We start from the raw sequence: 14,400 nt of genomic DNA, 5'->3' as shown, positions 1-14,400 counted from the left end.
TTTCTGTACGGAAAAAATGTATGTGGGAAAATGAAGTCATAACCAAGTACGATTACTCATACGAAAATCGCGCAAGCGCTGTGGTCTGAAATGCAATAATACATAAAATAAACAAAACCACATAATATAATAACAAAAACAAGAAAAACAAAACATTAAATTAATGGGAAATTTGTAAGAAATGTGAAAAAAAAGAAAAGGAAAATGCTAAACGTCACCTGAAACTAGAAGTATGCGATCGCGTACATACTTGCGGGTACTTATGTATGTATGTATGTAGTAAGCAAAAGCCAAAAGGCAACCCCATTCAAAGCGCATCAACGCAATCTGAGCCTGCAATCTTCACGACAACGCTGCCGCTGTTGTTGCTGCACCATTCTACGTTGCATGAGAGGTGGACGGTGTTTTGTTTTTGTGATTTTATTGTATACATAATTCCAAAAAAGGTTAACCGCAGAAAAACCACAACAACAAACACAACTCAGCGCTTGGCAGTGTAGAGAAGGAATTAAAAAAAAAATGTATCAAATCTAAAGGAAATAGGTAATGAAATAGAATCTTATAAATGGCAACAAGTCGAGCGTGGCTAATAAAATCGAAACCACAAATGAAAGCAGCAACATCTTAGCAACTTCTTAGTTGGAAATAGTAGAAGATTAGCTTGAGGTCCTCAAAGTGGCTTACGTGAACGTGCGCATGCGCATGCGCATCACAATTTCACATTTCCCATGGCGAATGAAATTCTGCTTATTCTATGTAAAATCTTTCAAGCTACGAGTATTTAATGGCGAACAAAAAACCACTTCTACCAAATGAGTGGAGTCGTGCGTTACAAAGTTGGTCTTTGGAATTGGAGTAAGTGCCTCAAATGCGATGGTGTAAGTGGTCAATGTGTGTGTGTGTGAATGATCTTACTGTACACACCAAAAATAGCATTACAGGCCAACAAAAAAGAGAAAGGATATGGTGGAAAAGTTGCTGCTATAAAAGCCGTAGTAGCGTAAAACCTATAACTAGGTATGGTGAACGGCAATGTACTATGTAAAAAGAACGTTGCTAAAGACATTCCTGAAGGCAGTCCAGTCCATTTATGTACATATGTACATTCGTAAGCTTGGCGGTTTCGCGTTCTTGATAGCAAAGAAGTAATTGTAGCCAGCGATAATTTAAGACCTTTAACAGCAAAATTTTTGCTGGTTCCGTCTAAATGTGAATATGTATGCAATAAATTCAAAATAAATTAAGTGTGGGGGTACATTACTCGTTTGTGGAGTGCTATAGTTTTTTTTCTTCTAAAAAACTTTTAGTTTTGTGGTTTGCTTCTGGACATATAGGTGAAAACCTTGGAATGCAAAGTAGCAACTTCCAAGTGACCGGGGGCAGTCCGACGGCAGCCCGATGGAGCTCTTAAAACAGAATGAAACTGGTGGGATTTCTAACTGCTCATTATTCGATCGGACTTCATGCTGCAAGGTTTAACAGCAGCTAAAGCCTTCTGCTACTAAGTTGCTCAGATGTCGCGAGCTTAAGGATTAAACACCCATTCACGAAGAGCTTTCGAAAAGCTGGTGAAGCTTTGCTGTGAACGCGGAGCCTATTTCTAGCACTAAGAGTGCGGTTATCCACGAACGTGTACGTAACGTAGCTTAGAAGTACGTAGAAACATGTCAAGTTTGCTGTTGATAGAAAGAGGGAGAAGCAACGTCTACGTCACGGTCATGCGGTGGTCAGCATAAGATAGATCGTGTTAGTTGACACGTTCTCCGTTTTTACGTCCGTGGCTAACTGTGTTTTAACCTCTAGGCATCACCTATCAAACACCCACATCCTTGGAATGATATGTAATGGAATGGAGACTCCTTCAAGAATCTTACCCGTTTGTCGAGGGAAAGAAAAAGTATCATCTACATATGTCTGGCGAAGGCCGAACAGTGGCAGGGAAAATGTTCTGAACTATCTTCAATTTCAAAACAAGATGTACATAGTCGATGATGCCTATGGTCACCATATATTGTCTCCATGGATTGTGCCCCGTAACTTGTTCTATCAAGGCACACATCTTTCCTGTTTGAGAAGGAATTTATTCAAGCCTGTTAGGCCTTTAAAAAAAAAGCTGGACAAAACAAACAGACCAAGGTCTCCACTGAGTTTTATTAATGAAATCTTCGATATATCCGCTGTGCTTGGCGCTGAAATTAGCTCCACTCCAGTTGAAAACTTCAAAGCTCATAAGCCCGTACGTTGGCTTCAAAAGCACACTTTTCTGCCACCCACACAGGTTAAAGGTCATGTTTGAAGAAGTGCGAGCGCTTTCCAAGGCCTTTACTTACAACTTGGCTGTCACTGCAGAGCCCGATTTTATGTTTACGCCTCCTTTCGCCAGTTATCCAGTCTACTACTTTCAGTATTGCAAGGACGTACGATTGAAAGACCGTTGCCATAGCACCAAAAGCATCGGAAGTTACAGTCTGTACTGGACACTATAGACAATAGACCTACTGGTCGCAGTGCTTACCTTACTCATCTATCTATCTACTGTCTAGATACCACCGGGCACCAGTAGTATTATCAATCTTTGAACCGTCGATATAGCAAATTTTTACCGAGCTCCCCAAGATAGTGTCTGGATCCCTCCATTTCTCCCTAGTAGTAAGGCTAACGGCCTACTTTCTTCCAAAGGGGACTCCAGGTTTCCACTTATCATTAGGTGCCAAAAACAAGTGGTACTGCTCTGATAACCTTCTAAACAACTCTCTGTGCCCGGGACAAAACTTGTCCCTCAATAAGAAGAGTTCAGTCGATAAATCGTATTCATTGTCTCCGCTTGGTTCGCTAATGCAGAGGCGGCAAATCCAACAAGGAATGCTTTGTTCATAACGTTGTACTCTTTGCGCCCGTGATGCCTATACACACACTCCTTTGTAGTTCGTTGAAGATAGAAACCATGTTTTTAACCATTGTTCTAAAGCCCTTTAGATGAAAGCATTTCAATATGTTGGTAATTAACCCAGCTGCTGCCAGCAAAAACTCCCTTGCAAGAAAGTGAGCGGCATGCCCAGTATCTTCCAAACTAATAAAAATCGTACGGAAGCTTGTCTGATATGTCGGCACCCGGTATGTCACAATGCCAGATTTTATACCTAAGCATCAGCTTAGGTTCTGATTATGGAGAAAGGAATATGTCGGCTTTTGTTTAGAACAAAGTGAAAACCTCCATCACTTTAAGCCAAAGGCATAAGCAAGTTTTTCTTCTATTTTTTCCCCCCAAAACAGTTGTTTGTGCTTCTTCCATTTTTGCGCATATTTATTTACATAGATGCAGTTTTCACCACAACAACTGGTTCTGCTGCTGAATTTAGAACACAAAAAAATTATGGTTGCTACGCGGCTTGGAAATGGAATAGTAATACTTAACCAGTTCGGAATTTTTCTACTTAGCTTTTATAGCTTGTGCTGGAGTTTTCTTTTTATACATACATACAAACAAACCACGCAATTAAGCCCGATATGAGACATGCAGAAACATACATACATACGTACATATGTACTTACATCCATAAGATGCATTCAATAACTCATTAGGGGTATTCACGATCCGGTGCATACTGCCTAGCATACTGGTGCATAAGACAGCATAAAAATGCATTTTTGTTGTTGTTTAATGTATTCAAACAACAAGAAAATTAGCCAATCATGCTATTTATGCTATCTATGCACAATGTTAGACAGTGTGAACCGGATGGTGAATACCCCTATTGATTGCTATTTCATTAGTAGGTTGTCTAACGTTCAACAAGTTATTTGATTCATGTTCTATGTACGTACGTAGGTGGGTATGTATATAAGTATGAACGGTTCTAATTAAAAGAAATGAAAACGTTGCGCTCATTTGTTTACATTCTTTGCAACATCCAATAAAAATCAGTTAAGTTATGAAAAAACCAGCTAAATATAGCCCAGTCAATCTGGCTCTATTTTTAGGTGTACCAGGAATAAATTCTGCACGGCATAAAAAAGTATCATGCTGTTCAAAAAACTCCAAATAAGAAAATGTCCTATCTTTCAATTCCATAGGAAATATTTTTAACTGATTAAAAATTATTCCTCGCTGTGGTCGCGATTTGTTAAATTTTACTGCTACAATGACTACTTCAAGGTGACTTAAAAAATTAAATCGGTTTTTTTTTGTTTTTGTACCGGATATCAATTTTGAAACCCCGCGTTTTCAATACCGGTTACTAATTTTGACAGAAGCGGAGTGATCATTACCATTTTTTTATTATGGTAATTTCAAAAATGAAATCGCTTTTTTGGGCAGGCTAACAATTTCGAAATATGCAAATTTTTAGTACCGATTACCGATTTTGTAAAAAGCCAAGTGGTTGCGGCCAATTTTTGATAAAAATATAAATAGTTTGGTTGCAAAATCCTGTATATGGTTTTACTGCCAGGAGATGGTTTCCCCAAAGGCGTTGATGCCCAGTGTACACGAAAAACCCATAAAAAATCATTAAAAAATGGTAAAATAGAAAATTCGGTATTATTATTAGGCTCGTGAGAAACAAAGTGTTCCGATCAAAAAATATTGATTTTCAGGAATTCTATACTATTTCTGAGAAAAACTGTTTTTTTCCCATATAAAATATTTGTTTGCTTTCAAAAAAAAAAAAACAGGAGTATACTTTTTCGATATAGAACAACCATAGGAGGTGAGAGCATTAAAATTCGGACTTTACTTTTATATATACATATAGATATAAAAATGTATATTTCTCTTAATATAAGCTTTGGTAACTTCATATAGAAAATACTAAGTATTTTAGGATGTTAACGTTAAGGAATTTTGACTTTGAGCCTTTCGAAAGAGAACATATGAACACACCGCGCTAAACAAAATGTCTACTTATCAGGTAAAAACCCAAAACATAAATTATCTTTACGAAGAATAACTATTTGATTTATAAAAGCAGGAGCGGATTTAAACCATTCCAATTAGAGTTTAACCTTCCTTAAAATTACCCATACGAATTTTGACAGTAGTTACGAGGCCATAAACTTACAAAATGTCTATGCTTTACAAGTTAAGAATAATATACCTACGGTGACCATCGGTCCTTTATTTTAAAGGACAGTCCTTTATTTTAAAGGACAGTCCTTTATTTTAAAGGACAGCCCTTTATTTTAACCCCCTGTCCTCTATAATTTTTTTCAAAATAAAGGATTCCTTTTGTCTTTCATTTCTTAAACTGTCCTTTAAATCGGCTCGGCATTTTCCAGGGGTAAATTTTTAAACACAGCCACTTAAGGGTTATTATTTAATCAGTAATCTTTGTACAATCTATAAAGCACAGGGAGTGTTGTTGCACAGGATCGTGTTACACGCTGAGTTTCCCGTTCCACTGAAAGCGAACAATAAACCTCCTGCTGCACAGTGGTTCAAAACTGGCATTTAGTGTTCATAATTCATTGGAGCCTTCATTTTTTTCACTTAATTTGATAATTTTTTTATGAAAGTTTATAATATTTGCAAAAGACCACTTGAGCCTGATTTGTGAATTTTTATTTGATTATATTAAATTTTTTAGTGCACAATGCAGAAAAAGTGGCAAGTTTGAAGAAATTGTATTCTTCTGTTCTTATTAATAAATGTTACATAACAAAGACTGGTTGATAACAATTGTATGGTTCTCCCAAAATGAAAAAATTACAAAAAAAATGTTTGAAATGTTATAAAAAAATGTTCACCAAATCATTTTTTTTTGTTTTTTAGTAAAAATTGGTTGAAAAATGAAAACTCCGGTGAATTATGAACATTAAATTCCAATTTTGAACCACTGTGCGCTGGCTTCGGAATTGGTTAATTAACTGGTAAATATTTGATTTAAAATTACGATATGGGTAAGGTACTTTTATCACACAAGTTGTATGTACGTATTCCCATTCATTTTGAAAAAAAAATATCCTTTATTTTACGTTGGTAAATATGGTCACCGTAAGTATAACCTTATGGATTTTTTATGTTATATATTTTAACTTTTCGTGTCATAAATATAACGATGAAATTGAATAAAATTTATTTTATTACCCTACCCCATGTAGAAGTAATGAATTTGGTTGCTCTGCTCCATTTATTTAACTCAGGGTGCATAGGTGCCATTTCAAACGGAATTGGCAATAAATAATAGTTATACGCGTATTTATTGTCAATGCACTTTCGATTAACTATAGTTTATAAAATTCGAAAAAATGCCTTAACAAAAGCTACTTTTATTTGATAGAACATCCATGTGGTGTGAAACATATATTCTCCCGTTGGCACTGGCAGTACTTCGGTTGCCATGTGATTGATGTGACCCAGTGGTAGTTTATCAACGATTTCATCTTGCTGTAAGCGACATTATTTAATTTTTTTTGGGATGTATTTATTTATGCATGCACCAAAATGATTTCAAATAGCTAACGACTTACCGGTCCATATGGGCAACTTCTATTTATGGTCGAATATTTCTCGAACCAGCTGTGAAAGTAATTAACAACAGGATTATTGCGTTTCTTCATATATTTGCATGCGTCGACGGTGAAATTATACAAAAAAGGTTTATAGCCATTAGCTTTTCGTAGCAAGGCGAAGGACATCTAAAATTTTCAGATTTTTAATATTATTTTTATTTTGTTTTTTTTTTTCGTAAAAATTTGTATTTTCTCTGCATAGGTACCGAAATATTGTAAACTGGCTCATTTCTTGTAAATTTAGCACGCAGTGTTAGGTATTTATAAGTGCGATTAACAGCCTTTATACGGCAAAGCGGGAAGGTAGTGTAAGATTTGTCGAGTTCAATGCATTCGACGTTGGTAAACTCCACCGCTGGCATTACAGCAAACTGCATTAAGTGTATGTATGTATGTATATGTGTATATATAAATGAATTCTGCTGTCTAATTTTTTCTTCTTTATATTTTTGTCACTTACAATAAAAGTGCTGCCGATGATCAATGCACAAAAAATACGTTTTTTCATGCCTGCTGCTGGATTGACAATGGCGCATAGCCGTCAAAAATGTAATGACTAGAATCAATAACTAAATCTGTCAGCCGTTAGAGTAAATGTGTTAATTCATATTAATGGATATTCATCGAGTCAGCGCGCACCTGAAGTGGTGGACATTAGTGCATATAACTTTGACATTTGAGCCAGAGTTCGTTTCATAGTGCTACATTTCTATCCATAATGTATGTGTATAAAGGTATATACATACATACAAACATATGTTAACATAACAGTAACATACTTTATTCTTACAATTAGTATAACATCGGCTGATTCAACTGTACTAAGTCTGCGAAAGTTTAAATTTGCCAAATAGCAGTTATCGAACAACGGGCCTAAATATTTCTTTCATATTTTAATAGAAATTTCATTGCAGATGCATAGATATGTAATCACACATTATTACATTTTAATTGCTTACTTTTAAATATATCATATGAGGTATAGTTATTGATTTCGTAATCAGAAATTCATTTATTTTCCAGGCAGTAATGGTAGTGGTTTAAAGTCGTATTGGAATTGAACTCTGTTGACTCGGAACTGAGAATATAATAATGACTAAATAAAACATAAATGTATGCGTATGTACATATATCGTTACCTTAATATAGAAAGGCCCTTTATAACATATTTGTTTATATACGGAATGATTGAATAACTTGAAAATAAGGCGTGAGTGCCAGGTACTCGTGAAATTTGATGTACGGCTTGGCAAACCATTAGACGATTCAGTTAAATAGTATGTATATAAATACGATTAGGTTAGGTTTGATATTAAACATCCATTTAATTTCTTCGTGTCCAGTACACGTCTTTTTCATAACTTCTTCGGGAATTGCTCTCGTTAAGAGTTTCTAACTACGCCTAAATGATCCCTAAATAGTCCCAAAACTGGCGTGAAGTAGTTCTGATGTGGTTCAGAAAAAAGTCGCGAACTTGCCCCGAAAAAATCTCGATCAAGTCTTGAAACAAGCCAGAAATGGTCGCTTATTAGTTCTAAAATGATCCAAAACTAGTCCCGAAATGTTCCTGAATAAGTATCCGAAATGATCCTGAAATAGACCTAAACAGGTCTGGAAATGGTCCTGAACAGGATCTGAAATGATCGAAAAGCCGTTAAAAGCTCACAGTCACAGAATTCAGCCCCAGGTCCCGAAATAATCCCGAAATGGTCCTCAACTTGTCGTGAGCTAATCTCGAAATAGGCGTGAACTAGGCCAGAATAGCACATTTGCACACAATAATCAGCAATTACAGATTTTCTGCTGAGTCATACAAAAAGCAGTTACAAATTTTCTGCTGGGTTAACACAAATTTTACCCATATCGAGAGCTTAGATGATCCCTTTAAAAAGTTTTCTGAGTGCGCAGAATTTTTCGAGTCTAAAATGAGTCTTTATTTCGTTAAAAATATGATTCTGAGACCAATCAACCCGACTAACTCATTTCGGACTCTTTTGATGTCATTGATTCTGAGTTGAACATAAGTAACATAGTTCACGTAGAAGTGAAAGTTTATTAGTAATCAGAATTATGTATAAAAAACATTTGTTTTAAGGACTCAGAAAGCGTCATATTTCAGACTCGAAAATTACTCCAAACTTGGACTCATATTGAAGTGCCCTTCTATGAAGGGAAATATGCTCTTTCTGACTCTCTTTTGAGAGCTTTGAGCGACCTCTAAATATTTTTTGATTTAAAAAAAAAAACGGTTTTATTTTTTTTCGGTATGGAATAATCCTTGGGGGTGAGAGCATAAAAATTCCGACTTTACTTTTTCACATGCATTTTTGAACCACCCTAATGTACATATGCTGTATGTGTGTATCTCAGCCTGTTATATTAATTATGTGGGTGCAAGAAGAAGCCAAGTCTAATCAGAAATTCTGTACTTTGTATGTACATATGAACGTATTGAGTATTTTTTACTATATATTTACATAGTTTAAAATTTTTTAATAAAAGACATAGAAACTTCAAGCGAAGCAAACAGTACGTAATAATTTCATAATTACACAGGAAGATGAAAATACATTTTATTTATTCACAGTTTTTAGTTATGCACAAGTATTTAATTTCAATCGTTCTTATGTGTTTATTTATGTATGTATGTATATTCTTGCATATATAAATCTGTAGGCTATGTATGTATGTATGCACGTAAGTTAATAGACAAACTTCCGTAATAGTTTTACCTACTAGTATGTTCCGCAGAATTATACTCGTATTTGAGTTAAAGAATAAAAAAAGTTTGCGAAGAGTTGAGAGGCTCATTTTTAAGTGGAATTCTGTGCAACACTGCCCGTACAAATGTAAGTCTAAATACAGTTAGTTTAAATACTGAGAACTTGACAAACACGCCATTGTTTTTATGTGCATGTAGTATTAAAATTAAATCGTAAATCAAATATCCAATGCGTTCCAAACGTCTCGAACGACTGCACGTTAAAGGTGCTTAAGGTATTATTAAGAATTTAATGAGAAATTAAATCTCAAGCAGATACTTAAGGCACACTTATTCATGCACATGTGCAACACATACATATACTTATGCATATATGTACATATACATATGAAGGAATGTGTAAATCAGTGGAAGTTCTGAACCCGCGAAGAGTAATTAAAATGTTTTCATCTCAATAGATATGTATGGATGTATTACGATATATTCTATCATTCTTGTGTAGGGTATACGATAATAATAAGTAAGCCGACATGGACACGAAAAAATATCCTTTTACACCATTGACTCATTGTGTTGCCGCGTGAGTGAGTTCTTAGTTTTCCGCTCCTTTCGATTTCTATGGAGGAAGCTAGCATAATCTACGTATTTCCCGTAGAGCTGCTGGAATTGAGTGCAGTCCAATCCTCGTTGGGCACAGCTTATAGTCTTTTAGGCCGGCGAGGCGCGAGGGCTCTGACGGATGAAGCTATCTTCTTGAGAGCCATGGAGAAGCGGTGGCACTGATTGATGTTACTTGCCTCTGCTGCTTCCGAGAATTTATTTAGCGTAGTGGCTTGTTTTGGGGTTAAACGTAATCCATGAAGAAGCAAGATTACTGCAATGGTTTTCAGTGGGAAATCTACGCAAGGTTGGCTATCAGCAATGGTCTTAAGTGGGCCAAAACTAACTCGATATGATTCTAGGACAGGTAAAAGGGTCCCATGAGTCGAAAAAACTGATTTTTACTTTCTTAGCGACTCTTACAGTGGCTTGTACTTATTAATGTGACAAACCGCAGTTTTCTAGCTGATTTAGTTTCTTCACAAATTCGCTTCAAATACTACGTACATATGTACGTGAACGTGAAGTGATCCACGGTTGGCGACCTGACAATACGCTCTGAGACTAATGCTCTCAACAATGAGAAGAAGTCCAAAGTACACACATAGCTACCTCTAGCGTGTGGATTAAATTGGTCACATGAAAAGCAAGAAATATCTGTTAAGTACTAATTGAACTCTTGATAAAAGCTGGCTGCCGAAACTAACTTAACCCATTGAATTAGGAAAAATTCAAAAACGCAGATTCACTACGACTGAGCCACCTTCGAGGGCATATACAAAAACTTGTCTGAAACCTTGTTTGGTATCAAACGGCTCGGAGAGGTCCTTCCCAATTATGACGGAGCTGGTGGTATTGTTCAACGGCATTCAACAGCCATATTAGTTTCGTAGGGATACCAAATTCCGACATCGCCGTATAAAGACTACTTCTTTTCGTGCTGTCGAAAGCGGTTTTGAAATCGACTAATATATAGTGTGTTACGATCCTATTCTCGCCAGTCTTTTCCCAGATTTGGCGAATTGTGAATGCTGGATTTGCCAGGTTTAAAGCCACACATATAAGGCCCCATCAGTTCGTTGACGGTGGGCTTCAGTATTCACTATGCCTAGCAGACTGATTCCGCCGTAGTTGGCGCATATGGAGGGGATGCCTTTCTTGCGGATTGGGCAGAGCATACTCAAATTCCAGTCGTATTCGTTCATCTGACCATATTCTGCGTAAGCTCCTCGCCGCCGTACTTGAATACCACGGCTAGCAGGCCGTCAGTGTCAGCAGCTTGGTTCTTTGTCAGCCGCATAATCGCTATTCGTATCTCGTCATGGTTAGACTTTGGGACATCGACTCCTTCGTTATCTACTAGGGGCTCGGGTTCGTCTTATCAACTTATTTCAGTGCTGATGCCATTCAATGGTTGTTCTTACAGGAGTTCGCCCGTAGCTTCTTGACTAGGGTGGTCATGTGAATAAGTAAAGTTGGAATTTTTGTGCTCTCACCCCGTAGGATTGTTTTATTTTTTATTTTTAACTCAATAAATATTTAGAGGTCCCTCAAAGCGCTTCAAGTTTTCTATGTATTTTATATGGGAAAAAATAACTTTTCGTAGAAATGGTATTGAATTCTTATAAATCAATATTTTTCGATCGGAGAGCTCTGTTTCTCTTCAGGAGACTTTCAATAATAATATCCAATTGTTGAGGGACCTCTAAATATTTTTTGATTTCAAAACAAGAAAATAGGGGTAAACTTTTTTTCGTTATGGAACAATCCTAGAGGGTGTGAGCATTAAAATTCTGACTTTACTTCTTGTTGACCACCCTATTCTTGACACTCTTCATCGTAGCAGTTGTTCTTTCGGGGCTCGCTGGAATTCGACTTGTAGGCTAACCCAATCAAACTTATTGTTGTACGCTCCAAGGAGAAAGTTGGATGGCCTTGCTTCAGAGGTGAGGCGGAAATTGCTGTGTGTAATTTATGTTTAGCTCCGACAATAAAAAATATGGATCATGGGTAGGTGCTTAGTATTTAAATAGTTATTTCCCTCTTATTTATATAAAAACATGCGTAGTTACAAAGAAGGTTTGAATTGAAACTGCATTGTATAGTTTCTTAAACATCTATTGCATATGAAAAGTGCGCGCTCGAACTTCGATCCATCTCCATAAGTTATTGAATTTTTTTAAACTGTCTCTAAATGAGCGTGAGTTCTAAGTTCTAATGTTTTTATTGCTTACTTACATAAATAAGTACATACATACATATCTACACTTTATATGTACGTATCTATGTATTTAGTAATACTCTTCGAAAGCTAATTTGTTATATTCATTTGACCTTCAACAGCGGGAAACTAATAATGTGATTAGTAATTAATTTTTTTATGATCATTTTTTTTGTTGCATTAATTAATTTTTTTCCTAAATAAACAGCACGAATTCGACTGATGAGGAAATGTTTCGCATTTTGTTATTACATGCGCTATTTGAACGTAAGTCTTTAATTTGTTGTCAACATTTAAAAAGAATGTTTGTAATTATAGAATTTATAAAAAAAAAGTTACTTTAAAAATTTTAATTACAAAATTTTAATTAAAAGACGCCACAACTATTCTCCATTCAAGTTAATGAAGGCGTCAACATTTCCCTCTTCCTACATAGTCTGACAATTCAATTTCCTTTATTATTATTTATTATACATCTATGCCTATGATTTACATAAATATTTCCAAATTTGTCGCCAAAAAAATTAAGAAAAAAAGGTAAACACAAAAAAAACTGAATTTTCATGACAAAGAGTGACAAGTCTATGCCGATGACAAGCCAACCTTGAACCAACCAACATGTGTCTGGACAATTTCCAAAATCTACGCGTACAATCTGCGCGCAATCTGTTGCCACTGGCGAGTCGTCATGAAAATCCCGCTGGCATGTCATTCATTTGATTGCTTAGATATGTATACACTTCGGCTGACAATCCCACGCTGTTCACACACATAACTAAATTTTGTTTGTTTTGCTATTCCTTCAGCGTAGAAATGACCATTTCCTACGCATTAACTTCCGTAATGAGTAAGTTTCCTCTGCACCTTCCTGCATACCTGTATGTACATACCACAATGTACAATGGACGTAAGGCATGTATGTACAATAGGGTGGTCCAAAAATGCATGTAAAAAAGTAAAGTCGGAAATCTAATGCTCCAACCCCCTAGGATTTTTCTATGTCGAAAAAAATATACCCCTACTTTTTTATTTTTAAATAAAAAAATATTTAGAGGTCGCTCAAAGCGCTCAAAGTTTTCCATGTATTTTATATGGGGGAAAAACAACTTTTCGTAGAAATGGTGTGAAATTCTTGAAAATCCATATTTTTCGATCGGTAAACTCTGGTTCTCTTCAGAAGACTTACAATAATAATACCCAAATGTTTACTTAACCATTTTTTAATACTAACGACATTTTATTGGTCACCCCATTGCATTTTTTGGCGGTTTTGGGGGTATTTGACGGACCTGTAAATTATAGTTACTATTAAAAAATGGTTAAATAAACAACTGGGTATTATTATTGGAAGTCTCCTGCAGAGAAGCAGGGCTTTCCCGGTCGAAAAGTATTGATTTTTAAGAATTGTATACCATTTCTACGAAAAGTTTTTTTTCCCATATAAAATCTATGGAAAACTTTGAGCGCTTTGAAAGACCTCTAAAAATAAGTAAACCTAGGGAGTGAGAGCATTAAAATTCCAACTTTACTTTTTCCTCTTGCATTTTTTGGACCACCCTAATGTACACTTTTGAGTTGCACACTCGCAATGTGTATAGGTGCATCCACGTTATGACAGGTATGCACGCATACTACATCTGTACATTTGTAAGTCTGTAAATATTTTGGTAGTTTTCGAGGCATGTCTAACGAATGATTAATTTTCCGAAAATGCTATTTTCCTTTCGTGATTTTCCTCGTAGTTATGATTTGTTTGCGCATTGTTTAAATTTTAAAGGAATGACTAACCTGGCGCTCTTTCCTAGACAAATTAGCTACGTTGAAGGGTTCGAGCATTGAAATTCGTTGGTAGGCGTTATTGCCTGAAATTAGTCATTAAACATCAGATAACGTTGGGAGAAAGGTGAATGTGAGAAAGTCACTCAGAGTCAGAGTATTTTAAAGGCAGTTAAACAACTCAAAAAGGGTCCATGTCCATGTAATTAGTAACGCGGTATATTTCATTGGTTGGGCTGTCTGTATGCATGAGACTCTAATAGTTCATTTCCACCAAGCCTTAACTGCAGTTTATGTATGCCTATTCGAAAAAGGACATTAAAACTCGATTGGTATAATTGCTCATATTACGAGTAAGTGCATGCAAACGAAGGTTAAAAAGCAAATTGTAAGAAATAAGCCTTTCCGTTTACCCCATGTAAAAATTTTTGGAACCTTCCTGAGCTCTCAACTGCAATTAAGCTTTTGGTGGAAATGGGCTATAAATGGCTAATTAGTTTTGACGATATTTAAGCTGTGTCTTTAATACACAGAGTACTGTTTATCACTCGCTACATATGCAGCGCTGAAG

The 14,400-nt window shown here is 36.0% G+C and overlaps 2 protein-coding genes across 2 annotated transcripts in view; one reads left to right on the top strand and one right to left on the bottom strand.

The window, feature by feature from the left end:
- Nucleotides 1-14,400, top strand: part of LOC118746615 (sodium-dependent nutrient amino acid transporter 1) — a 176,797-nt gene that overhangs the window by 56,814 nt on the left and 105,583 nt on the right. The gene's annotated exons all lie outside the window — the stretch shown is intronic.
- Nucleotides 6,208-6,872, bottom strand: LOC118747159. The gene is made up of 3 exons (XM_036481147.1): nucleotides 6,717-6,872; nucleotides 6,469-6,636; nucleotides 6,208-6,385 (listed from the first exon to the last, which is right to left on the bottom strand). The coding sequence occupies exons 1-3, from the start codon at nucleotides 6,870-6,872 to the stop codon at nucleotides 6,230-6,232; spliced, it is 480 nt and encodes a 159-aa protein (XP_036337040.1). The 3' UTR covers nucleotides 6,208-6,229.

The sequence above is a fragment of the Rhagoletis pomonella genome, unplaced genomic scaffold (genome assembly GCF_013731165.1).
Source record: "Rhagoletis pomonella isolate Grant_MI unplaced genomic scaffold, Rhpom_1.0 Rhpom_scaffold_00011, whole genome shotgun sequence".
In the NCBI taxonomy this organism is placed as follows: domain Eukaryota; kingdom Metazoa; phylum Arthropoda; class Insecta; order Diptera; family Tephritidae; genus Rhagoletis; species Rhagoletis pomonella.
Note: the sequence above shows the minus strand (reverse complement) of the source record. Positions and strands in the feature narration are given on the sequence as shown.

Bases quoted from the DNA above. Each gene is read 5' to 3' on its own strand.
- LOC118747159 (XM_036481147.1), bottom strand. From the start codon at position 6,872: ATGCCAGCGGTGGAGTTTACCAACGTCGAATGCATTGAACTCGACAAA. The intron at 6,637-6,716 runs GTACCTATGCAG...TGAAAATTTTAG, and splicing joins AGCCAGTTTACAATATTTCG to ATGTCCTTCGCCTTGCTACG. The intron at 6,386-6,468 runs GTAAGTCGTTAG...TGTCGCTTACAG, and splicing joins GAAGTTGCCCATATGGACCG to CAAGATGAAATCGTTGATAA.